General features: G+C 44.2%; 1 protein-coding gene across 2 annotated transcripts in view; it reads right to left on the reverse strand.

Annotated features, from left to right (window-relative positions):
• ECT2L (epithelial cell transforming 2 like) overlaps positions 1-26,844 on the reverse strand; it is a 1,012,011-nt gene that overhangs the window by 635,194 nt on the left and 349,973 nt on the right. For both annotated transcript variants that reach the window (XM_044064710.1, XM_044064701.1), the window contains exon 7: positions 15,375-15,502. In XM_044064710.1, the coding sequence (XP_043920645.1) occupies positions 15,375-15,502 (128 nt within the window). The remainder of the gene's footprint in view (positions 1-15,374; positions 15,503-26,844) is intronic.

Here is a 26,844-nt window from a genome sequence, read left to right on the forward strand (position 1 = left end):
AGTAGCCTAAACAGCATTTCTCTCTACACAGTCAGAGACAGACAGGCAGTTGTGTGACATCAGCAGCCTTGCCAAAGGAAGGTATTCAACTTGTAAGGGGTGCGAGTAGCCTAAAAAGCATAGCTCTCTACACAGTCAGTGACAGACAGACACACACACAAACAGTGACATGCACTCACACACACAGTTGCCATGTCTGGGGTTAGTACTACTACCTAACTAGTCTATCACTACAGCAGTACGCAGTTATGGGATGCGCCATACATATTACTGAGCTATAGCTCTCTAAAAGGTGTAATTCACATTGGATGACCTCAGCAGGCTTGTCATACTACTGCTATGGGGAGGACAGTGTGTGCATGGGCCATACCCCATTCATGTAGGGGTTGATATGCCACATGTGGGCACACATGGGGTTGTATGTCACAGGTATGTGTATACAGCTACTAGATGGCTACTTCCTTGTACAGTCTTGTTGCACAGCTGACACGTGCACCACATAGTCTGTCATGCTGACAGGTACTGGTGGCTAGTATCTGCAGTGGGTTACATCCGTACCTCATGTGTTTGGGGCCCTTTGGCTGTGTGCTGGTTAGGACAGGCCCAGATGGCTCCTTGACATGGTCACCCTCTTCCACACATCTATGCCCGTGTACCTTTGGCATATTATAGTGTGTTGTCCTTACATATTTGTCTGTATTCCTATTCACTGTGTGTGCAAGGCAGGAGTGGTGCATACTGACGTGTCTGCATTGAGTACTGCGACTGCCAGATATGTCTGGTCCACTGGTGTTTCCAGACATGGCCTTCATGTGTTTAAGTGTGTGAGCATGCCCAGTATGACCTCTCAGTTTGTTGTTGACTGACATTGTCTTCATTCCTCTAAGTATGTGAGCATGCCCAGTATGGCCATCTGTGTTGCATGTGTGGATCAAGTCCAGGTAGTTTGTACTACGGTACTGACCTTTGTGTTGTACACCGACAGGTAGCATGCTGTGTCTGCAGGGTATCCATCGGTCATTTGGTATTGACTGTTGCTACATTTCTGCATAGCAAGGGGGGGGGGACACCTGACTGTTTCTACTGTTCTACACAGGAGTGGGGGGGCACACCTGACTGTTACTATACATGTACGTTGGATGAGGGGGGTGCACCTGACTCTTGTACATATTTGCTAGGACTGTACTGGCATGTCAGGTACTCTATTTCAGTCTGTAGTCTTACATATCCTGCTGGGTAGAGGCTTACCAGCGTACAACAGATCCTAGCATTGTTTACCTACATATTAGTTTTTTGCTTCCTAGCCTTCACAACTTACATCCGACTGCCTGGCTTGCTGTGGTCTGTCTGTGTAGGCCTGGGGGAGGGGTTACCCATAGGGCACATTCGGAGGCCATAGTGTAGCATTTGTTTGTGTTTGTCTTCACATGTCCTGCTGGCTGGGACTGTTGTTGGGTATGTGAACCTTTCTGACTGGCATGTGTGGATCTTATGGACACACATCACTCAGCCCATTTCCTGCAGTGGGTTTTGTCACCCTGTGTAGTACTGGCTACTATGGTGACTCCAGTATGTGTTACAGATGTCATGATGCCACTATGGGTGTCTACTGTCTGCTGCCTTGACATTCAGCCACCCAATTCCCTTGCATGGTCACATCCATACCATAGCTACAGGTAAAAACACATTCTACTCCATTTGGCAATTGGTAGGTTGATTGACTTACCTTGAGGGTGTGCCGGTCTTGAAGATGGTGCTGGAGGGCTGCCTATGTCGGATGCATATAGTACACTCCCTATACATGGTTGGGCACAGGTAGTGTCATGTTTGGCATCCCTTTTACTGTCTGTGCGAGTCAGCAGCTGTTTCTGCAGGATCGTATTGTGTAGCATAGCATATACCATAACAATTTGGGTACATGTAGCTGGTGAATACTGCAGGGCTCCACCGGATGTGTCCATGCACCAGAACCATGACCTGAGCATCCCAGACACATGCTCTATTATATGTCTGGCCTGTACGTGTGCCTCATTATGGCATTGTTGTTCAGGTGTGTGTGCATTTCTGATGGGTGTTGTCAGCCATGGCTCCAGTGGGTACCCAGCATCTCCCACTAGGTGACCGTAGGGGATGTCCATACCAGTAAATCTGTGGTACAGCTCCGTCAGTTGCCATATGTGTGAATTGTCATAACTTCCAGGGCAGCCGGCACACACATTCATTATAATGCCCTGGGCATCGCATACAACCTGGCAGTTGATGGAGGGGATGCCCCTGCGGTTGATGTAGGCCTTACTCTGCTCACCGGGTGGTGCTTTGATGCATATGTGCATGCAGTCTATAGCACCCACTACCCCAGGGTAGTCTGCTATTTGGTGGAAGAGATGCATATTGCTGGTCAACACCTTATGTTTGTTGAGGAAATATATGTGCTCACTGGCATGTGCTGACGTGGCATCCAGGAACTGGTGGAATACTCTGGATGCTGATGCCTGTGAGATGCCCATGATATCCCCAGTTGTGCTTTGGGAGGTACCTGTGGCTAGTATACCTAGGCCTACATATACCTTGGTATCCACTGGGATGGATTTCCCTCGGTCAGTTTGGTGTATCAGGTGTGGCCGGCACAGCTCAACGATTTGCTGTAGGAGGTCTCTGTCCACCCTATAGCGCTCCTCTATCTCCAGCTCATGGAGCTCCTGGTAGGTTACCCTGGGTCTGTACACTCTTCTCTATTTCCTCACTGTGGGTTGTTTGGCAGCATTCAAATCCTCACCACCCTCAGCCTCTTGCACATGTTGTTCTATGTTGCCTTCTGCAGCCCTTCTCATTTTGTAGGTTTGTTTGTTAAAATGTCCCCGCTTGTATACACCGGTGGTGTAGCGTGTGGAAAAACCAGGGGGGGAGGTGTTTGCTTAGTTTACAGTAGTGTTCTGGGCTGGGCTGGTCTGCTGCCTGTGTAATTGGCTGATTCTGATACATTTCACCTGGCAACTCAGCTAGTTCTCCTTGATTACCTTCCTACTGCTGTTTTCCCTTCCCATTGCCTCCCTGTTCAACTGTGCACAGAGCTGCTATTTCCTGGTTTAACTTCTTTTTTCTTCCTGTACAACCTGGTGCGTGGCGTGAACACCCGCTTACACTTTGTAAAGGGTGCTAGGCAAGTTTAGACACACCCCTAGCTTAGCCACAGGGCTCCAATCCACTTACAGTTTGCCTGACCCCCTCCCCCCATTATGTCACCTATATCCTAGTCTTGCACCCAGGTATTTATACTCTTACACTCTTGGGACTTGCCTCACACCCTGGGGAAAAACTGGGATTCACTATCCTTCCCCTCATTTGCATGGAATTGCCTGCTAATGCATAGTTACATGTGTCACACTGTGCCTCCTCCCTTAGCAACCACTACTCACTGGCCAGGTTGTCTTTTGCCTGCCATTGACTTGCATGGCGGAATACTGGTTTTGGTTTTGTTTTTAGGTTTATTTTCTTATTTCCCCACCGGTCCCGTTTGCCCACCGCTGCCCTATGCTTCAACGGACGTGATCGGTGGACATATCATAAAGGTTGTATTTTGTACATTTGGCATTGTTTGCAATGCCAATGGCCTTCTACTTGGCCATTGGCATGTTTCCTCAATGCTGTGCAGCCTTTATTTGGAGCTGTCATAGCTCTGTTTTGCAGTTTGCAGTGCCGTACTCGGATACTAACTGAGTACATTTTTGCATATTACGCTAGTCCTGCACCCTTGATTCCTGTTTCCTGAATGGCAGTTTTACCTCATTTGCATGGTTTTCTCCTGAAAATTGAGTGATTTGCATATGGGGGCTGGGGACGTGCAGCACTAGAGCTACAGTGCTTGTGCACTTTATACGTGCACGTACGTGAATCGGTCGGCTGCCATATTGGCAGATTTTAACACTACTCATGCACGCCGTGCATGTTTTTGAGAATCCGGGGATATAGTCCACATGGGGTTATTTGTTCAAATTCTGCAGTTGGATCTAGCAAAATGCATTGCTCCATCCTATATGCTGCCATTACAGAGTCTTCTTAAACTAAAAACAAACAGCAAATAGTACATTTAATATAACTGTGGCTGCATATTAGAAAAAATTGAGTAAAACTAGTAGACATATCAAGCAATTAGAACAGGTGGTATACAGTACCAGATAGATCCTTCCTGGGATCATTATTATAAGGCAGCTTTATAGCCAGCATTAAACTTAGGGATTCCATACATATAATGAAATGTGCTGACAATGGTTTAGTATGATGTGAACTTAAGGCTCCCTCACAGAAGTGAACCATTGGTGATTAGCCTTACATTTATTGTACACAAATGTGCTATGGTACCATCTTGAAAGATAAATAAATAAATACAATAAATGCAGTAATTGTGGCGAATGTACACACAATGGACAAACAAGTGGTATAGCTGGCAAGTGAAACAAGAGATGTAAGTATATTTATAGCATTCCTAGCTTTGACCAAAGCTTATCCACAGCTGTTAAGAAACATTTGAGGTTATACATCTGATTCTGAAAGGCATTGTTAATACAGCATACCAGATATTGATTCTTCTAGTCTCTGTATGGATTAGTAATTAACTACAGAGCACCCCATTACCCTTATTTATCATCCCTTGACCCTCCAAAAAGAGACAGGAGACTTCAAAGGCTTAGTACCAAATTAGTACCCAAGTCGAATGAGCCAAATTATTAAAGATCAATTAAAGACCTCTTATATAATAATGAAAACTGAGAATAATAGCAGAATAAATCAAAGCACAAGGTACCATAAAACTTGATTTAATGAGGCAGGAAATACAAAAAACAATGGTAAGCAGTTTCACAATAGCTTCATCAGTCCATATAAAACCCCATCCCTTGTTGTAACTCACATTTATACACAAACCCACCAATAAAAATCAAGGCGCCCTTTATTCTACATTCATTAAAAATACAAACATCACAACAACCCACTTCATTGAATAAAAATGTATATATATATATATATATATATATATATATATATATATATAGGTTCATAGGTTGATACTAGGCTATCTGCCCTAGGCCATTTATAAGCCTAGCCAGAGTGTGTTTGGCTTTCGCCACCCTTTTACATTAGTTGACTGTGCCTCTGTATAGTAGGTCACAGAAGATAGCCCTTTTGAGGTTAGTTTACTGTGCCTCTGTCTAGTAGGGACACAGAAGAGATCCCAGGGGTAAACCTACGATCTCCCATCCACTCGTCAAGGTCTCTCTTGAAGAGGGTCATTGAGGGACTCTGCCTAACATGGATTAGGATTTTGTTCCAGAGTGAGGGGAGCCTCTGGGATATGAATCTGTCCCTCCAGCATGTCCTATTTATTTCTGTGCTGAGGTTTAAGTCCCTGGAGCATATAGCTCTAAGGGATTTGGATTTCCTGAGGTGGAGCATCATGTCCATTAATTCTGGGTTGGACATGGCTTTATACGTCAGGCACAGATCGCCTCTGAGTAGGCGGTAAGCAACTGAGTAGAGCTGGAGTTTCTTTAGCCTAACTGCGTAGGGCATCTGTTTGAGTCCCTTGATCCTCTTGGTGAGGTACTTTTGGGGGTCTTTCCAGTTGCTGCAGGTGTCAGGTAAGGTGCATCCCAAATGGAGCACTGTATTCAATTATGGGCCTGATGACTGATGAGTAGAGGGGCACAATGACCTCTCTTGCTCTAGATGTAAACCCTTTCGTGATAAGGTGGGTTATATAGAAGGTCTTTCTAACCACTTTGGCAATGTGATTGTCAAAGGAGAGATTGCTATCTACTTGGGTCCCCAAATCCCTAATTACTTCTTCCGTACTTAATGGATTACCACCTATGTGGTAATTTGTGGGCACTTTGTTTTTCTCAAAGGGGATGACTATGCACTTTTTGGCATTTACCTTTAGGCCATGGCTCTGGCACCAGTTATCCGTCTCTGTGAGTCCCTTTTGGAGGATGCTTGTGTCAGTAGGCGAGTCGATTATGGCACCCAGTTTGCAGTCATCTGCGAACTTGGTCAGCCATAGTCCTCCCATGTTAGCCTGTACCTCAGAGAAATATATACCGAACAAGAGAGGTCCCAGGACTGAGCCTTGTGGGACGCCACTTGCAACTGGTTTAGAGTCTGACATGGCACCTGCAATTCTGACCATGTGGGTTCTATCCCTGAGCCAGTTTGCAACCCATCTTGTGACATAGGGGTTGATATTTAAGCTGGTGAGCTTATTTATGATGCCCGAGTAGGGTATTGTGTCGAAGGCTTTTGCAAAGTCCAGGTAGGCTGTGTGGACTACCTTCCCTTCATCTATGGCCTTGGTGACTGTTTCAAAGAAGTCAACCAGGTTCAAGAGGCAAGATCTGCCCTTAACAAAGCTGAATTGGGTAGGATCCAGTGTTTGGAGGTTCCCAATGTCTTTGTTTATGAGTTTCATGATGATACGCTCCGTAGCTTTGCAGACCAGGCTAGTCAGGCTTATAGGGTGATAGTTTCCGGGGTCCGTTGTGGCACGATCGTTGTGGAGTGGGACCACTGTTGCTGTACGTCATTCCTTGGGTACATATCCTGTAGTAAGGCTGAGATTGAACAGTGACTTTATGTGAGGGTTCAGTTCATCTTGGAGTTTGTGTAAGACGCAGCCCGGGACACCGTCCGGTCCCATTGATGCTGTGTTTTTTGCTTTGGAGAGGACAGCTCTCACCTGTGCATCTGTGATGTCAGGGAGGCTACACTCTGTTGGGATAGACATTTGCTCTTTTGGGGGGGGAGAAGTTTGCACTGAACCTGTCTGCCAGGATGTTGGCAATGTCTGTGGGTTCAGTGTATTTTTTGTCATTTTGAACTAACTCAGAGCATATCTGGGAGTTGCCACCCAGGTTCCTGACATAACTAAAGAAGGCCTTGTGATTATCTTTAGCATCTTGTGCAATTTTTCTTTCGAAGCTGGCCTTAGATGATTTTATGAGGGATCGTAGTTTCTTGCTAGTACTGATCAGAGATGCCTTCCCTTTTTGGGATTTTGCTCTATCATGTAGTAGCTTCCTCCTTCTGTTGTATAGCTTATTTATGGCTGGGGTCCACCAGACAGGTCTCCTGCCTTTGGAGGAATGAGTCTTGGTTTTATTTGGGATAGCACGATCCATGCATTCCTGTAGGTGTCCATAGAAAGCGTTTGTAAAGGATTCTGCGGTTTGGGCCATATTTTCCACTGGCCCGGGAGCTTTGAAGGATTCCACCTCGGTTTTGAGAAGTGTGAAGTTTGCTTTTGAGAAGTTCTTCACCGTGGTTTCCTTGGCTGGGGGTGGGGATGGGATATGGATGTCCAGTGAGATTAATTTATGGTCAGATCTTACCAATGAGAGGTATACCTCTGGTATGGAACATAGAGTCCCCATAATGGTGATGATCAGGTCCAATATGTTTTCCCCTCTTGTGGGAGTGGTGACCAGTTGTTCCATAGCATTTGAGTTTATAAATTCTAGGAACCGTTGGGCGAGGGTGTTGGGGCTTGAGTAGTGCTCCCAGTCTATGTTTGGGTAGTTGAAGTCACCCAATATAATGGTGTTTGGAGAGACCTTCATATTCTCCAGTGTTCTCAGGAAAGCCGAGTGGGGTTCCTGAGTTTGGGAGGGTGGTCCGTAGTAGGCTACAAACTGAAAGGCAGTTTTGCCCACTATTAGTTGCACGTGGATGGTCTCCGATGCTTCATGCAGTGCCACTAACCTGGAGGTGTAGGTATCTTTGATGAATATGGATACTCCCCCTCCTTTTGTGGTTTGGTCCGAGTTTTGGGGCCGAAAAGCATGGTATGAGGTATAACCTGGTAGTGCTGGGGTACTCACGAGAACCTTGAACCAGGTTTCTGTTGCTGCACAGATATCGATATTCTCCATACTGAGGAGAGCCTCGAGTGCGTGCATCTTGAGGTTTAGACTTCTGGCATTGAGCAGCATTACGCTTAGTTTCTTTTTCTTTGTGTTGTCTACGGAGGTGGGTTTGTCTTTTGAGCCTTGCCTAAAAAAGGTACTATGGGGGTGGCAAGAGCCTTAGCCAGTATTCGAAAGCCCAGGGGTGACAGGTGCAAGCTGTCCCTAGCGAAGCAACGTGGCTTGTCAAGCATGTCATCCCAGGCTGACAGACACTGGATCCCCTTTGAATGACACCAATACTTTAGCCAATTGTTAAAATTGATCATTTTGTCTTTATACTGTGGCATCATTCTTGGTGAGGGTAAGATGCTACTCAAGGTCAGGGTCATACCGGCCTGGGCTACATGATCAGAGAACTCCTCTATGTCTCTTTTCATGTAGTCCAGGGAGGTACGTCTCAGGTCATTCACACCAGCATGGACAATGACGGAGTCATATTTGTACTTGCTTTGGAGTGACCTGAATGCTTGTGTTATGTGGCAGATCCTGGCACCCGACAGGCAGCTTACAGTGACCACCTCCTTGTTCAGCCTGGTGAGTGGGACGTCAGTGTGTCTGACAATAGAGTCACTTATTACAAGTGTATTAGGTGTATTGTTTAGCCTTAAGAGCTGTGACTGTGTGGCACACTGACTTTGTGACCTATGTGATATGTGGGTATTGTTGTGGGCTAGTGGTTGCTTGGATGTCTGCTTTGGAGGTCTCTGCTGCTTGGGCAGATTTTTATTTAGAGCCTCAGAGTATGTTTTTGTGTGTTTATGTGTTTGGTTTTCTGTTGCGATAGGTCTAGGTGAGACTGGATTTGTGGTGTGTGTGGTTACCTTCTCCTCCTGACTGACTGTGCCAGTATTGGGTTGAGAGAGCTCAGCCTCCAGTTTGGCTATATAGTTGCATCTCTAACATATATTTGAGCTTGTTGGGAGGAGGAGAGGGTGGTCTGTGACATAAGGCAGTTGTAACATTGCCTCAAGATTCCCAGATTCACCAGTTGGACTGGAGAGTAAACCCGAAACTGACTTTTGGACATGCCAGAATAGTATAAGGAACTACTTTTTGACTGATCAAAAAGTACCAATAGGGAGCCAAGTACTTAAAGGGAGTATAAGAGGATGTAGTGCTTTAGTTTATTAGTGCTTACTTATAAGATTACTTATACAAGCAACTGCAGGGCTTTAGAATGAAAATGGAGTGCTTACTTTGAGATTTAGAACAGTTCTAAGGGAAAAAGTGAAGAGCAGACTTTGTGGAGCCGGGAATAGTTTAAACCTGTTTTAAGTGGCGCTGCTCGATGCTGCATGCGCAAAATCATGCAAAACCACACAAATGCGGGTTCTAAAGCAGGGAAACTGAAAGAGATAGGAATTGACCCAGAGCGGCCAATAAGCTACTAGTTTCAGGGCTGAGACCACTCCTCCAGGGACAGATAGGCTGCTCAAAGCTCCCCACTCTCACTGGTGAACAGAGAAGCTTCCTCCTATCCAAGTAAGGATATGGGCAACACAGGAAACTATACCACAGTCTGGAATTCAGCAAAACCTGAAATCTGGACTAATCTAGTTCAGCGAAGGCGGGAAAAGAGAATATTTTTTTCGTTTTTTTCAGGAAACAGCAGTAAAACACACAGAAAACACTGTAAATGCTATAAACAGGCTAGCGCACTTTAGTGTGTAGCCTACAACAGTTATACAATACAAAAATGACTTAAATTGATATAAAACAAGTGCAAAAACTGTAAAAAGCAGAAGGCAAATGCAATTTAAACTTTTTAAAGCACAGATCAGTAGAAATTCAGTTTTTAGGCGGGAAAAGGCAGTCGGAGCAAAAAAACAAAGAAAAAAAATACTTAAATCTGGAAAAGTCTCTCTTGGTTCTCTCTGTTGCCTGTATCACTCTGCAGGACACTACGAGGAGCTGTGCAGAGTTGTATACTGGTGCAAAACTGCGCAAATGCAGGTTTTAAAGCAAGGAAACTGAAAGAGATAGGAATTGACCCAAAACGGCCAATAAGCTACTAGTTTCAGGGCTGACCACTCCTCCAGGGACAGATAGGCTGCTCAAAGCTCCCCACTCTCACTGGTGAACAGAGAAGCTTCCTCCTATCCAAGTAAGGATATGGGCAATACAGGAAACTATACCACAGTCCGGAATTCAGCAAAACCTGAAATCTGAACTAATCTAGTTCAGCAAAGGCGGGAAAAGAGAATTTTTTTTCAGGAAACAACAGAAAAACACACAGAAAACACTGTAAATGCTATAAACAGGCTAGCGCACTTTAGTGTGTAGCCTACAACAGTTATACAATACAAAAATGACTTAAATTGATATAAAATACGTGCAAAAACTGTAAAAAGCAGAAGGCAAATGCAATTTAAACTTTTTGAAGCACAGATCAGTTAGAAATTCGCTTTTTAGGCGGGAAAAGGCAGTCGGAGCAAAACAAAACAGAGAAAAAATACTTAAATCTGGAAAAGTCTCTCTTGGGTCTCTCTGTTGCCTGTATCATTCTGCAAGACACCACGAGGAGCTGTACGGAGTTGTATACTGGCACAAAACCGTGCAAATGTGGGTTTTAAAGCAGGGAAACTGAAAGAGATAGGAATTGACCTAAAACGGCCAATAAGCTACTAGTTTCAGGGCTGAGACCACTCCTCCAGGGACAAATAGGCTGCTCAAAGCTCCCCACTCTCACTGGTGAACAGAGAAGCTTCCTCCTATCCAAGTAAGGATATGGGCAACACAGGAAACTATACCACAGTCCAGAATTCAGCAAAACCTGAAATCTGGACTAATCTAGTTCAGCAAAGGCGGGAAAAGAGAATTTTTTTTTCAGGAAACAGCAGAAAAACACACAGAAAACACTGTAAATGCTATAAACAGGCTAGCGCACTTTGGTATGTAGCCTACAACAGTTATACAATACAAAAATGACTTAAATTGATATAAAACAAGTGCAAAAACTGTAAAAAGCAGAAGGCAAATGCAATTTAAACTTTTTAAAGCACAGCTCAGTTAGAAATTCGCTTTTTAGGCGGGAAAAGGCAGTCGGAGCAAAAAAAAAAACAGAGAAAAAATACTTAAATCTGGAAAAGTCTCTCTTGGGTCTCTCTGTTGTCTGTATCACTCTGCAGGACACCACGAGGAGCTGTGCGGAGTTGTATACTGGCGCAAACTGCGCAAATGCGGGTTTTAAAGCAGGGAAACCGAAATAAATAGGAATTGACCCAAAACGGCCAATAAGCTACTAGTTTCAGGGCTGAGACCACTCCTCCAGGGACAGAGACAGGAACTTTTAAAACTCTTTGATTTTAAGATGGGTTTAAGGGGGGGGGGCTTTCTCATTTAAACCTCTCCCTTGGTCTGCCCTTAAATTAATAATCCATTTTATTTCCTTACTTTCTGTAAAATTTCTAATATCACCTTCATATAGACTTGTCTTAATCACCTCAATAACTAAGAACTTAAAGACATGTTGATCACCAGTTTGCATAATGTTTTTTGAAAGTGCATTATTGACTGAATGTATTCTGATATTATATAAGTGCTCCCTTGTCCTATCTCTTAACATCCTGTCTGTTTTGCCTACATAATATGACTGGCATGATACACAGTAGGCAAAATAAACTACATGCTGAGTGGAGCAATCAGCAGATACCTTAAAAACATATCTTCGTCCTATATTAGGATGAGTAAATTGACCACTACTATCAATGTAATCATAACAATTACAGCTACAGCATTGTACTGTGGAAAAATTATCAACACTATTCTCAGAGGGTTTCTCCCTGGGATAACATAAAATCCTTTTCAAATTCTTTTTGCTCTTATATAAAAAATATGGTGCATCCCCTACTATATCTCTCAGTTTGGGATCAGCTGTCAGGATGTCCCAATGTTTTCAAACTATATCTGTAATCTCCCTGGTGTCACTAGTATAATATAGAGGTACCCTAACCTTTTTTAAGTCAACACCAGATCTAGTATGTAATTCCAGTCTGATGATGGTGTTGTTAAGGGAGGTGATGGAGAAATAGAATTTATGTTGTGCCAGTGTTTTAGGAATAAAAAGTAGAAGTTTTATTTATTTAACATTTGTTAACAGGGAAAGTCCAACTTGGAAGAAATCCAAGTTTCAGCAGAGGCCCGGGGAGAAATGCTCATGATGTATGCCTTTGTAATGTGGGAGGAAACTGGAGCACCTTGAGGAAATGCATATGAATGCAAGGAGGACATGCAGACTCCACATAGAAGGCACTGCAGCCAAGAATCAAACCAGACAGCTTCTTGCTGTGAGGTGACAACACTACCACTGCACCATCCATAGGATTTAATATGAGTTGATTATCAGTGAGCCAGGTTTTGATGGAAGAGAAAGTGTTTTGGGTAAGAGAAGGGACCTCAGGGATACTGTAGGCTGAGGTAATAAGGGTGGAATCATCAGCATATTGTAAGAGTGTTGAGAGGTTAGTAGCAGAGTGTACATTGTTAGTGATGATATTGAACAAGAGGGGACCCAAAATAGAGCTTTGAGGAGCACCATTGCAGACAGATAGAAATGGGGAGGTGAAAGTTTGCCAGTGTACAGATTGTAGTCTATTAGATAAACAACTATGAAACCAGGCCATAGAGGGAGTAGACAGGTGAATGTCAGAAAGTTTAGTTGTCAGTTTAGAGTGGGCGACAGCATCAAAATCCTTTGAGAGGTGAAGGAATAGACAATAAAGAAGTAGGTTGTTATCACTGGCTTCTGCTACAGTTTGGGTGAATGAGATAAGAGCAGTAGATGTGCTGTGGTGGGGTCTAAAGCCGTGTTGTGTGGGAGTTAAGAGATTGTTATCAAGCAAGTGTTTAAGTAGCTGAGAATGAACACATTTTTTCTAGTATTTTGGAAAGTGGGGATAGTGTAGCAATGGGAAGATAGTTTGAGGGGTCAGTGGAGTTACCACCTTTATGGAGAGGGATTGTGTAAAAGGATTTCCATAATTTGGGGACAATAGACGCAGTAATAGAATGATTAATAAGGATAGAGACTGGGTAGGCAATAGAACTGGCATAAATTTTAAGGAAGTGGGGAGGTAAATTGTCTACAGAGGGAGTGCAGGGTTTGAGTTTATTCAGTTGGGATTTGATAAAGGTAGGGGGAACAGGTTGTAAGTAGAAGGTATTAGAGGAAGAAGGACTGGGAGGTAAAGTCACAGAAGAGGCACTGGGACTATGTTGAGTTAGTCTTTGGAGTGTTTCTATGAAGTGATTGTTTAATAGAGCAGCAGTCTCAGTGACAGTATTGAGAGGGAAGGAGTAGGGGGTTGGAGGGGTATGGGGGTAGAGGATTGTGTTAATGGTGAACCAGAATTTCTTAGGTTGGTATGTGGGCCGCAATGGTTGGAAGTGAAAAATTATTTTTTTATCTTTAATGATTAGTTTGTTACATGTTTCTAAGTTCTTTGTAGTGTTGGAGTAGGTGAGAGGTTTTATTTTTGACCCAGGTTTTCCAGGCAGTGTCCCTCTGGTGCATAAGAAAACATGTTTACTTAGTGAGCCAAGGGGCACAGTTTGATTTTACTCTGATTTTTCTAGATGGGGCCATGGTGTTAAGTATGTCAAGAAATATTTTGTTGAATGCAGTTACAGCATCATTAAGGGGGAGGTTATAAAGGAAGGTCCAGATGATGTTGAACAGTGTAGTGTTAAACATGTCTGGGTTGAAGTGAGTCAGATTATGATACACTCTGTAGAGGTGTTCTTTGGGTGACTGTTGAGAGTATCTATGGACATAGGTAGGGGAACGGTCACTCAGAGAGTTGGGACGTGTGCCAGGGTTATGAGAGACACAAGGGTCGGAAGCTAGGATCCAGTCTATAATAGATCCAGAGCTAGAGGTTTTGTTGGCTCTGGTAGGGGAAGATATGAGTTGGTGGAAGCCATACAGATTGAGGCCATGAGAAGGGGAAGAGGAGGTAAGTAAAGCCCAATCGATGTCTATGTCACCAAATATAATGGTTTCATAGGCAATATTTTGGAAGAGTCAGGAGAGAAAGTTTTCAAGAATAGGAATGTTGTCACCTGGTGGGATATAGATGGAGACAATGACAATTTTTTTATAGGGGTTAAGATGGCAGTTTACAATGAGGATTTCTGCAGGAGCAAAGCTGGGTAAGGAGGCTGAGAGTGGAGAGATAGTAAGTTGGTTGGAGTATAGTATGGCAACAACTCAGGCTCCCTTATTACCTCTGTCTACATGATAGATGTTGTAGCATGTGGGGTAAGATTTCTGAGTTAGAGATGTGAGGCTTTAACCAGGTTTCAGATAGGGTTAAGATATGGGAGTTAAGTTGGATCCAAGAGTGCAATTCAGTTGTTTTGTTAACAATGCTTTGGATGTTTAGAGAGAAGATAGTTAGGGATGTAAGTGGGGCAGAAGGGAAATGGGGTAAAGACTGAGGGGGGTGAGGTGGAATGAGAATGTGTGAAAGAGGTAGAGGTGGTTGGTCCTGGACTGGGATGGACGTCTCCATTCAACAGAAGTGTATCAAAGAAAGTAAGCAAGATGGAGAGAAGGTCTACAGTACAGGGAGTTCTAGGTTTGATATAAGTGGACAGATATACATTAGGATAGAATTGACCATAGAGAGGTTGGAGGGTAAGAATGGAAATAGGTATGGAGAGATTAAAGAGGTGTGTGAGGATTGTCATATGAGCAATGATTGTAAGCGAGAGTAGGTGCTGGCGTTAGGTAATGAAGTGATGTATGGTATGAGGTAGACAGGGCTAGTAAGAGGGGATGGAGGATAGTGAGATAGTGAGGGGACATCTTGGGGAATTGTAAGGTGATAGTTACTGAATAACAGTAGAGGTGTTATGTTTTGTTGGATAGTGAAGATGAGAAGTAGGAGGTTAATTATGCAGGGAATAAGGTAGGGACAGTGGCTGATTGGAGGGAAGGGGAAATTGGGTGGGTAAGTGGATTGGTCAGTGTGGAGTGTGGGAGGAGTTCAGAGAGTATAAACCTAAAGAACCTACTATACTACCTACCATATAACTCCAGAACATAATACTTTTAAACATATGTCAAAGTGCAAATTAGAATCAATTGAAAAGGCAGCCAAACAGTTACATGGGAAACAATAAATAAAATCAGTGTCTAATGTCCACGGGCTTCACAACTGCCTAAGGTCGTTAACTTTACACCTTACTATGAGCACTGTGTCTCAGTTTCAGCTTTTTTTCTTCTTCTGTGGTTTAGGTATGTACCTGTACAACTATACACATTTCTTTATATGTAAGTACTAGTTGTAGAACGTTTCTACAGCTTTGCAAACATAACTTTGCAAACATTTTATTACCATAGATATAAGTTAATACTATATGCACACTGTACCTCATTTTAAGTACTTACAATGAGTTACAATTGATCACACCAACCTTTTTGGAAGACTCCTGAGAGACATTTGCACTAGTTCTTTTTCCTTTGTGTTATTCAAATAACTTAAAGACTTGCTGTCTTCAAAAATCTGTTTTGAAAGGGTTAGCCCTGGCTTTGAAATTTCATTCTGAAAAGACAAGATATACTATACTGTATAACAAGGGAAAATATAAATCAAATATGACTGAAATACAACAGTAGATGCTTTATTTATTTGTTTAACTGTTACTTGAGAAGTGAGGATGAATCGAGTACCATTTCAGCCACAATTCAGCCCAAAGCATGAAGATACAGCTAGAATATACAGCTATGATGGTACAAAATGGCAGAGGCAGTAGCATATCATTCGATAATCAAACTGAACGTACAACAGATGCCACCACAATATGATGGGAGTCCAAGGAAAACTCAAGAGATGTACAATGACAAATATCTACTCATTTGGGGTTAAAAAGCAAATACACAACATACATAGCAAACACTCAGCACCACTTTGTCCCTAAAAGAATATTTGCATAAAACACACACACACACACACACACACACACACACACACACACATATATATATATATATATATATATATATATATATATATATATATATATAGTTAATATTTTTACAAAACTTGGGTCATTCTGGTAACTTGCCACAGCATTTTTTAACTGATTTCATATTACTTAATATATCCATCTCAACAAATATCTACAAAATGAACAACCGAGTCTATATTATTTCGCTGAAAGATATTTCCAGTGAACACCTCTTACATCTAACCATCTAAAGTCACTTCCACAATTCACGGAATTTCCCAGGGCAATGAATTTACCCCACAGCACAACAGACCACCCAACCCAGTACATCAAACCCACCCAAGTAGGGGACTTCGCCCCGACACCCCCTAACTATATATACCAACTCTGAGATCACACTACAGTGAGGAAAAGGGCAAAGCTATATAGTTGACCAACTACTTCATTGCCCTGGGAAAATTCTGCGAATCACGGAAGTGATTTTTGACAGTTAGGTGTCAACGAAGAGGTTTTCACTGGAAATATCTTTTGGCAAATTAATATAGATCCAAACAAGCAGTACGTGATGAACAACAAATAAAATGCACTGATTAACTATTGTATTCCAAGTTGTTCTCCCTTCTACATTAGCATATGTATTTTAATTTTAAAACAACCTTCTCTAAAAGTGTCCAGTAATATAATTACACATATAAAAACAATTATAACACAGAGTGGTGCCTAAAACATATCAAGTATTCATGACTTAGTCTTGAATATAGTTACTGACTTCACTCAAAGTAGCAAATTCAGTTGAGCTCATAACAATTAATGCAGATGTATACAATTATTAGATACTCAAGAGACGGGATAACCCACTGAAGTCTGCATTCTGTTTGAGTCTATCTTAGAATTTTAGCATTTCTGTAACAAGCAAAAAAAAAAAACTGTATATCAAGGACCATCAAGAGAGTCAATAAGTATTTTTTTTTACATTTAAATGACCAAACGTAATATTTGTGTAGACAGCAAATCTTCCACATTATCGGCTGGGACAGAAATTTGCCTCCCGCTTCCCTTTATATTAAAATACCAAGCCTGATGCCATACTTCAGTACGGATTGTACTCTCTGTGAAATGGACTAATAGATAAGTTTTTTGCTGTTATTACAGTGTACTGATAACAGGGTGTAGCCAGATGTCTACATTTTCTACTCAAACCTGATGTTGTCCCCACCACCCACCTATCATTTTAAAAATGTACTCAACCCTCAAAATGCTACCCCAATACATATAGGAAGATGACATGTTATTTTTAACTGTTGCTATTTATTCCCATAAAATGCCATTTTAGAGGTGTATTCCTTTCACACAAGCATTCTTTTTATACCTCTGTACTCTAAATACTAATTTGCACATTTCTAAGCATTCTGTACTTTTTGAGTACTGAAGTTTTTTAACAGATTCTTAAGAAAAATTGTACTCATTTAAGTACACCGAGTATGCCTAGCTACACCCAGTCTGATAACCCAGTGTTTTACTGTAAAAACTTTTAATTGTTTTAGAATCATGTTGTCCATATGAGAAACCCTAGAAAAATGATCTAAACTGAAACACTGATAAAAATAAATGACATTTGGTTATTGCAGAACCTAATATTTCATGTACAAGTTGAGGTACAAATTAAATTGTGTGCTTGTGTTCATTCAGTTCAGTGAAATAGATATTTGTCACTTTTCTACAAAGAGCATTTCTCTGCAGCTGGTATCTTTATTAATGAAGTTACACTATTACACCCCAAAAGACAAAAAAAAAACAGCTTTCAGATGGTTGTGAGGAATGAGCCTACAAATTAACAAGCATTAAAATACTGTAAGTAAGCAAAGATTATCCCCCGGATTCTCAAAAGCTTGCACGGCATGCATGATTAGTGTAAGATGAAATTTTGCGAATATGGCGGCCGAGCGATCCACATACGTGGACATCTGACTTGCGCGAGTACTGTAGCACTAGTGCTGCAAGTCACCAGCCCCCGTATGCAAATCACCCGATTTGCAGGTGAAAACCATGCAAATGAGGTAAATCTGCCATCCAGGAAGCAGGAATCAGGGCATGCAGGACTAGCGTAATATGCAGCTAGTAACCGAGTACAGTAGTGCAAACTCCAAATCAAAGCTATGACAGCTCCAAATAAAGGCTGCATATCATTGAGGAAGCATGCCAATGGCCAAGTAGAAGGCCATTGGCATTGCAAACAATGCCAAATGTACAAAATACAACTTTTATGATATATCCACTGATCACGGTCGTTGAAGCATAGGGCAGTGGCCTGCAAACATGACCGGTGGGGAAATAAGAAAATAAACCTAAAAAAAAAAAGTCTAACTAAAATCAGTATTCCGCCATGCAAGTCAATGGCAGGCAAAAGACAACCTGGCCAGTGAGTAGTGGTTGCTAAGGGGGGAGGCACAGTATGACACATGTAACTATGCATTAGCAGGCAATTCTATGCAAATGAGGGGAAGGATAGTGAATCCCGGTTTTCCCCAGCATGTGAGGCAGGTCCCAACAGTGTATGAGTATGAATAGCTGAGTGCAAGACTAGGAGGTAGGTGACATCATGTGTGGGAGTGTCAGGCATACTGTCAGTGGATTGGAGCCCGTGGCTCAGGGTTGCATCCAGCTTAACACAGCAAAGCCAGAAGGTGTGTCTAAACCTGCCCAGCACATACAACAAAGTATAAGCGGGTGTGCGTGTCGCGCAACGGGATCTACAGGAAGATAAAGGAAGTGAACCCAGGAAATAGCAGCAGTGTGCACATTGCAGTACACTGATTGCACGGCGCACCTCCGGGATGACTCAGAAGGGCAATGGGCTGGGAAAGCAGCAGTAGGAAGTTAATCAAGGGGTACTAGAATCATTGCCAGGTGAAAGGTATCGGAACCAGCCAATTACACAGGCAGCAGCCCAACCCAGCCCAGAACGCCACTATAAACTATGCAGACACCTACCCCTCCAGTTTTTCCCACACCCTACACCACCCTTGTAAACAAGTGGGGGACTTTTAACACTCACAACAGCAAAATGTTAGGGGCTGCAATAGCTATCATACAACTTGTGGAAGAAGCTGAGGGTAATAAAGATGGGAATGCTGCTGACCAACCCACAGTGAGGAGACGGAGAAGACAGTACAGAACCAGGGTACCCTACCAAGGGCTACATGACCTAGAGATAGTGGAGTGCTACAGGGTGGACAGGGACCTCCTACAGCAGATTGTTGAGCCGAGCCGGCCACACCTCACACACAGAACTAACAGAGGGGAACCCATCCCAGTGGAAACGCTAGCTACAGGTACCTTCCAAAGGCCAATTGGGGATATGATGGGGATCTTACAGGCATCAGCATCCAGGATACTCCACCAGTTCCTAGATGCCATGGCAGCACATGTCGGTGAGCATGTATATTTCCCCCTCACCTGTGAGGCGTTGGCCAGCAGTATGCTTCTCTTCCACCAAATAGCAGTATACCCTGACATAGTGGGTGCAATAGACTGCACGCACATATGCATCAAAGCACCACCCGGTGAGCAGGGTAGGGTCTACATCAACCGCCAGGTCTTCCCCACCATCAACTGCCAGGTCGTGTGCGATGCCCAGGGCATAATACTGAACATGTGTGCTGGCTGCCCTGGAAGTTATCACGATTCTCACATCTGGCATCTGATACAGCTGTACCAGAAATTTGCCAATGGGGACATCCCACATGGTCACCTAGTGGGGGATGCTGGATATGCACTGGAACCGTGGCTGATGACACCCATCAGAAACACACAAACATCCGAAGAAGAACTCCATAATGAGGCACACGCACAAACAAGAATCATAATAGAGCGTGTGTTTGGGATGCTCAAGTCATGGTTCCAGTGCCTGGACACATCCGGTGGAGCCTTGTAGTACTCACCAACTACATGTACCCAAATCATCCTTGTATGTGACCCTGCAGAAACAGCTGCAGCAGGAGCAGCAAGGGGCAGGGCCATACAGCCCCCCACCAATGCCAAGGCCTGCACAGGCACAGAGTGACTCAGAGGAGAAACAACCTGAACCTGGCCCAGTAGGTAGAAGGAGGCATGCCCAGTATGCCCTGGCCCTAGCAAAGAGGCAATGCATAGCACATACACTGACGCAGGAGGGACCCAGGGCATAGCACCTTTCTCTGACTCTCAAATACAGTAAAAGGGATGCCAAACAGTACACTACCTGTGCCTAACCATGCATAGGCAGTGTACTATGTGCATCTGATATAGGCAGCCCTGCAGCACCACCCGCAACACTGGGACACCCACAAGATAAGGGACTCACACATGCCAGTCAGGAGGGGGGGGTCACATACCCAACAACAGTCACAGCCAGCAGAACAAGTGTAGACAAACACAAACAAATGCCGTACTATGGCCTCTGAATGAGGGGTATGGGTGACTCCCACCCAGGCCTACACTGACAGACTACAGTAGGCCAGGGAGTGGGATGTCAGTTGTGATGGCTAGGAAGTCAGAAACTAATGTGTATACAATCAAAAGATAAAAATGGAAGTACACCGGTATGGTGTAGCCAGCACAATGGGCAAGACTACTGACTGAAATGGACTACAGGACATACCAGTACAATCCTAGCAAATGTGTACAACTGTCAGGTGTGCCCCTCCACCCCACATAGAAATACATTAACAGTCAGGTGCACCCCCAATCCTGTGTAGAAACATAGAAGTAGTCAGGTGTATCCCCCCCCCCGCTGTGCAGACATGTTGCAACAGTCAATGCCAAATGATTGGTGGATACCCTGCAGACACAGCATGCTACCTGTCGGTGTACAACACAAAGGTCAGCTGTGCAGTACCAACCAGCGGACATGTTCCACACATGCATAACAGATGGCCTTACTGGGCATGCTTGCACCCTTAGAGAAATGAAGGCAATGTCAGTCATCCACATACGGAAAGGTCATACTGGGCATGCTCACACACTTAAACACATGAAGGCCATGTATGCAAACACCAGTGGACCAGACATATCCAGCGGTTGCAATAGTAACATGTCAGTATGCACCACTCATGCCTTGCACACACAGTAGATAGGAATACAGACATATATGAAAGGAAAATACACCATAATACGCCAAAGGTAGATGGATATACATGTGTGGAAGACGGTGACTGTGACAAGGAGCCATCCACACCTGTCCCACCAAGCACACAGCCAAAGGGCCCCAAACACATCAGTTGCAGATGTCACACACTGCAGTTACTAGTGACCAGTACCTGTCAGCACCACAGACTATGTGGTCCATGTGTCAGCTGCGCAACATGGCTGTACAAGGACATAGTCAGCTAGTTGCCCTAGAGACGCACCTGTGACATATGACCCTGTGTGTGGCCGCCTGTGGCATGTCACCCCTACATGAATGGTGTATGGGCCATGCACACACTGGCCACCCCATAGCAGAATCCTGACAAGCCTGCTGAGGTTATCCAATGTGAAACACACCTTTGGGAGAGTTGTAGGCCAATAATCTCTGTGGCGCATCCCATAACTGCATACTGCTGTAGTGTGATAGACTAGTTAGGTAGGAGTTCTAACCCCAGACATGGCAACTGTGTGTGTGAGTGCGTGTCACTGTTTGTGTGTGTGTCTGTCTGTCACTGACTGTGTAGACAGCAATGCTTTTTAGGCTACTCGCACCCCTTACAAGTCGAATACCTTCCTTTGGCAAGGCTGCTGATGTCACACAACTTGAAATACACCTCTGGGACGATCGTAGCCCAATAATCTCTGTAGCATGTCCCATAACATCATATGGGCATAGTGTGATTAAAGAGCTAATTGGGAGTTCTAACCCCCAACCTGCCACCTGTGTGTGTATGCGTGCATGTCTGACTGTGTAGAGAACAATGCTCTTAGGTTACTCACACCCCTTACATTTCACATACCCAACTTTGGCAAGGCTGCCAATGTCACCCACCTAGAAATACTCCCCTGGGAAAGCTGTAGCCCAGTAATCTCTGTATCGTGTGCTATAACTGTGTACTGCTGTAGTGTGATAATGTAGTTAGGTAGGAGGTCAAACCCCAGATGTGGCAACTGTGTGTGTGTGTGCGTGTCTGTCTGTCACTGACTGTGTAGAGAGCAATGCTTTTTAGGCTACTCACACCCCTTACAAGTTGAATACCCTCCTTTGGCAAGGCTGCTGATGTCACACAACTTGAAATGCACCTCTGGGATGATCGTAGCCCAGTAATCTCCATAGCACGTCCCATAACATCGTATGGCCATAGTGTGATTAAGGAGTTAGTTGTGAGTTCTAGCCCTCGACCTGCCAACTGTGTGTATATGTGTGCATGTCTGACTGTGTAGACAGCAATGCTCTTAGGTTACTCACACCCCCTTCATTTCACATGCCCAGCTTTGGCAAGGCTGTCAATGTCACCCACCTAGAAATACTCCCCTGGGAAAGTTGTAGCCCAGTAATCTCTGTATCGCATGCTATAACTGTGTACTGCTGTAGTGTGATAATATAGTTAGGTAGGAGGTCAAACCCCAGACGTGGCAACTGTGTGTGTGTGAGTCTGTGTGTGCATGTCTGTCTGTCACTGACTGTGTAGAGAGCAATGCTTTTTAGGCTACTCACACCCTTTACAGGTCGAATACCCTCCTTTGGCAAGGCTGCTGATGTCATGCAACTTGAATTACACCTCTGGGACGATTGTAGCCCAGTAATCTCTGTAAAACATCCCATAACATTGTATGACCATAGTGTGATTACGGAGTTAGTTGGGAGTTCTAGCCCCCAACCTGCCAACTGTGTGTGTATGCATGCATGTCTGACTGTGTAGAGAGCAATGCTTTTTAGGTTACTCAAACCGTTACATTTCACAAACCCAACTTTGGCAAGGCTGCCGATGTCACGCACCTAGACATACACCTCTGGGAAGATTGTAGACCAGTAATCACCGTAGCATATCCTGTAACTGCATACTGCTGTATTGTGAATTAGATGCGTGGTTGGGTTCTATCCCCACACATGGCAGTTCTGGATGTATTGTGTGTGTCACTGTCTGTGTAGGGTGCAATGCTTTTTAGGTTACTCACACCCATTACAGGTCGAATACCCTCCTTTGGCAAGGCTGCTGATGTCACGCAACTTAAAATACACCTCTGGGACAATCATAGCCCAGTAATTGCCATAGCACATCCTGTAACATCGTATGGCCATTGTGTGATTAAGGAGTTAGTTGGGAGTTCAAGCCCCCGACCTGTCAACTGTGTGTGTAGGCATGCATGCCTGACTGTGCAATGCTTTTAGGTTACTCACACCCCTTACATTTCACATACCCAACTTTGGCAAGGCTGCCGATGTCACCCACCTAGAAATACTACCCTGGGAAAGCTGTAGCCCAGTAATCTCTGTCGCTCATGCTGTAACTGCGTACTGCTGTACTGTGATAATGTAGTTAGGTAGGAGGTCAAACCCCAGACGTGGCAACTGTGCATGTGTGAGTCTGTGTGTGTGTATGTGTGCCTGTCTGTCACTAACTGTGTAGACAGCAATGCTTTTTAGGATACTCACACCCCTTACATGTCGAATACCCTCCTTTGGCAAGGTTGCTGATGTCATGCAACTTGAATTACACCTCTGGGACGATTGTAGCCCAGTAATCTCTGTAACACATCCCATAACATTGTATGGCCATAGTGTGATTACGGAGTTAGTTGGGAGTTCTAGCCCCCGACCTGCCAACTGTGTGTGTGCATGCATGCATGTCTAACTGTGTAGACAGCAATGCTTTTAGGTTACTCACACCCCTTACATTTCACATACCCAACTTTGGCAAGGCTGCCGATGTCATGCACCTAGACATACACCTCTGGGAAGGTTGTAGACCAGTAATCACCATAGCACATCCTGTAACTGCATACTGCTGTATTGTGGATTAGACGCGTGGTTGGGTTCTATCCCCACACATGGCAGTTCCGGATGTATTGTGTGTGTCACTGTCTGTGTAGGAAGCAATGCATTTTAGGCTAGTCTCTCACAGTCATTATAAAGCCCTAGTTTGGCAATCCTGCTGATGTCAGTCAGTGTGAAATACACTTTTGGGCAAGGACTACTCCAGTAATATCTATGGCATGTACTATAACTACATAGTGTTGTAGTGTAATACACTAGTTAGGTTGGGGTTCTACTCCCAAACATGACAGGTGAGTGTGTGTTTGTAACCTGTATCCTGTGTAGAGGTATTTGTGACTGTGTGGCCAATGTGGAGCGGGTTTTGCATATTTCTTATATGGTGGCTATACTATATATATCACAATGTTCACTGTACAGGGATAACACATGTGATATGGCTGAGAGGCCGGGGTGCAGAGCCATACCCAGACATGTGACATCAAGGCCAGGCAATCACAGTTAGCAACCCCAGTATTACCCAGGGCACACTCTCACCCCATGTGTCATGCACACACACATGCCTAGGTAACAGCCAATATGTGAGTAGTACACTGCATATTGGCCACTGATAGTAACTATGGAGTGACAGCGGTAGGCCACAGAGGGCATGACACCCAGTCCATCTGTCCAATATGCACATAGGTGCAGACAGTACACCTCCACCATGTTCTCCAATGGACAATTGTACCACCTATGGTGCCATCACATGTGACCTACAAAGGACACACCATGCCTGACAACATGCCCGTATGGACAGATGCCACTGACACCAAGGAATGCTGATAGCATGCACACCATGTAGGTGCAGGGTAAAGCTGCTGGCCATTACCAGCTCCCATCACAGGTGGGCAGGACTGGCAGATCTGATGATAATCTGTGCTCACAACATGAGCTGGACACCCCAGGTACAGTTCCACATGTCACTTTACATGCATGTGGGAGGTGTGCATATCCCAGACACTGTCTATGTCATGGACGAAGGAACACAGACATGGCAAGCAATGCACAGCATTGCCCACACACAGTAGTCACCCAGGTGACCAGATTGGGGATACAATATCCAACTGTGCAGGCAAATGCAGACACTACATCCCTGAGCCATAATGCAGACCATTGTCATGTGGCCAGATGCCAAGGTACACCCATCGCCTAGCCATGGACTGCTGTCTGGCGCAGTCGAACACCACACACCTGTGCAGACATGCACACATGCATGTCAGTAGTGGCACCCTGTGTGTTTGTGTGTGTGTTGCAGGATGCAGATGTTCACATCCACACTCTTTACAACCCCCATGGGCATACTGCAGCATGCTGTCTGATGTCAGACACCTTCCCAAACCCTTTTCCCGTACAGCCCCTGTATGACCTGTGTGGTGCATGAGATACCTGCACAGTGATGTGATATGGCAATCCCATAACTGATGAGTTGTACACCTGGCCCTGCCACGTGTGTCAATGTGTGTGTGTCTTTGTGAGAGTGTGGCTATATTGACACTGGCACCTGTTCATGCCGACAGGTACATGTATGTCACCTACCATACAGCTACTGTATCCCTGTTGCAGATGTCACTCACCATCACATATATGTTCTGAGTGCTCCACAACAGGTAACCCATGTGGCGCATCCAATAATTGCATCAAACTGTACTAGCACTACATAATTTTCAGGGATTTGATACCATGTGCTGCTAGGTATGTGACACAACCATGCTTCAGTTTTACCCTCCCACCCCTCCCTGACAAGTATTAGCCTCTGTCTGCATCCACCACCCCCTCTCAGGTGGACATGGAGACTTACACCTGCTTTGCTTAGGCAGCAGCATGTGTAATGTAAGCAATGCTCATGATCAGCTGATGGCCTCTGCATGAATAGCAGCCCTCCCCAGCTGACTGCATGTGAAACAGCTATGGTAACATCCCCATCGCCAGTTGTATGGAAACACACTCCAATACCCAGGAACATCATGGTGGTGTTTGCCCTTTTCACCCACTGTGAGCAGGAACTAGATCTGCTGTGTGCCAAACAGCATCCCAAATGGATTGTGGTGTACCTCTAACAACATACACTGTGGAAACAGTGCAACAAATGGGAGGTTGATGTGCCTGACCTGACTACAGACTGTAAGAACCACTATACTGCATTTGGAGTAATGTTGCTTTCACAGTGTTTGTGTGGATATGGCTGATGTACATGTATCAATACCTGCCATGTCAGTTCCATGTTGATGGGGTATCTCCATCTGCAGAGTCATCTGCAGCCTGGGCAGTGTTGCATCCGTGGTTGCATGTGTCACCCAGGGAGCACCTAGCTGTCGACTGCTGAAGGTAGTGTGAGGATTGCAGTCAGTAGATGGAGAAAGTCACAGACATTATATCCCTCAAAGGATATATGTTGCAACAACCCTGTAACAATAGTAAATGTATGTGGTCATCACAGCAACATGTCAATATTTGCCCTGTGTATGTGCTCTCAGCCACACCTCTGTCAACCTTTGTACATATGTCGTGCATGAAGTGATACATATGTGCTGTACACCATACTTTGTGGCATCATATCTGAGAACAAGCCACTGATATATCTGACTGCTACACATGTTATGCACAGTAGGGGCTACATTACATTACATTACCTGCACATTCTGAGGATGTTCGTACAGTACTGAGGTCTATGTACCTATGGTGAATGTCAACAGTGTGTGTAGTGTTGATATGTACCTTAGCCTGTGTACAGACAGTGGTAGATGACATTGTTCTAGTTCCCCTACTATCAGATGTTACATGCTACCCCACTGTATGGTACTGTAGTGGCATACATGTTTGTAGGTCCATAAACACACATGCCCCATACCACAGACAGCCACCAGACCAAACTGTGTAGTAGACCAGTATATTTAGGGCAGTCTGTGAGTGGCACATATGACGATTGTGTCGAACACATAATCCATATACTAT

This window comes from Protopterus annectens, chromosome 1.part0, assembly GCF_019279795.1.
Source record: "Protopterus annectens isolate FY-2018-M chromosome 1.part0, PAN1.0, whole genome shotgun sequence".
In the NCBI taxonomy this organism is placed as follows: Eukaryota; Metazoa; Chordata; order Ceratodontiformes; family Protopteridae; genus Protopterus; species Protopterus annectens.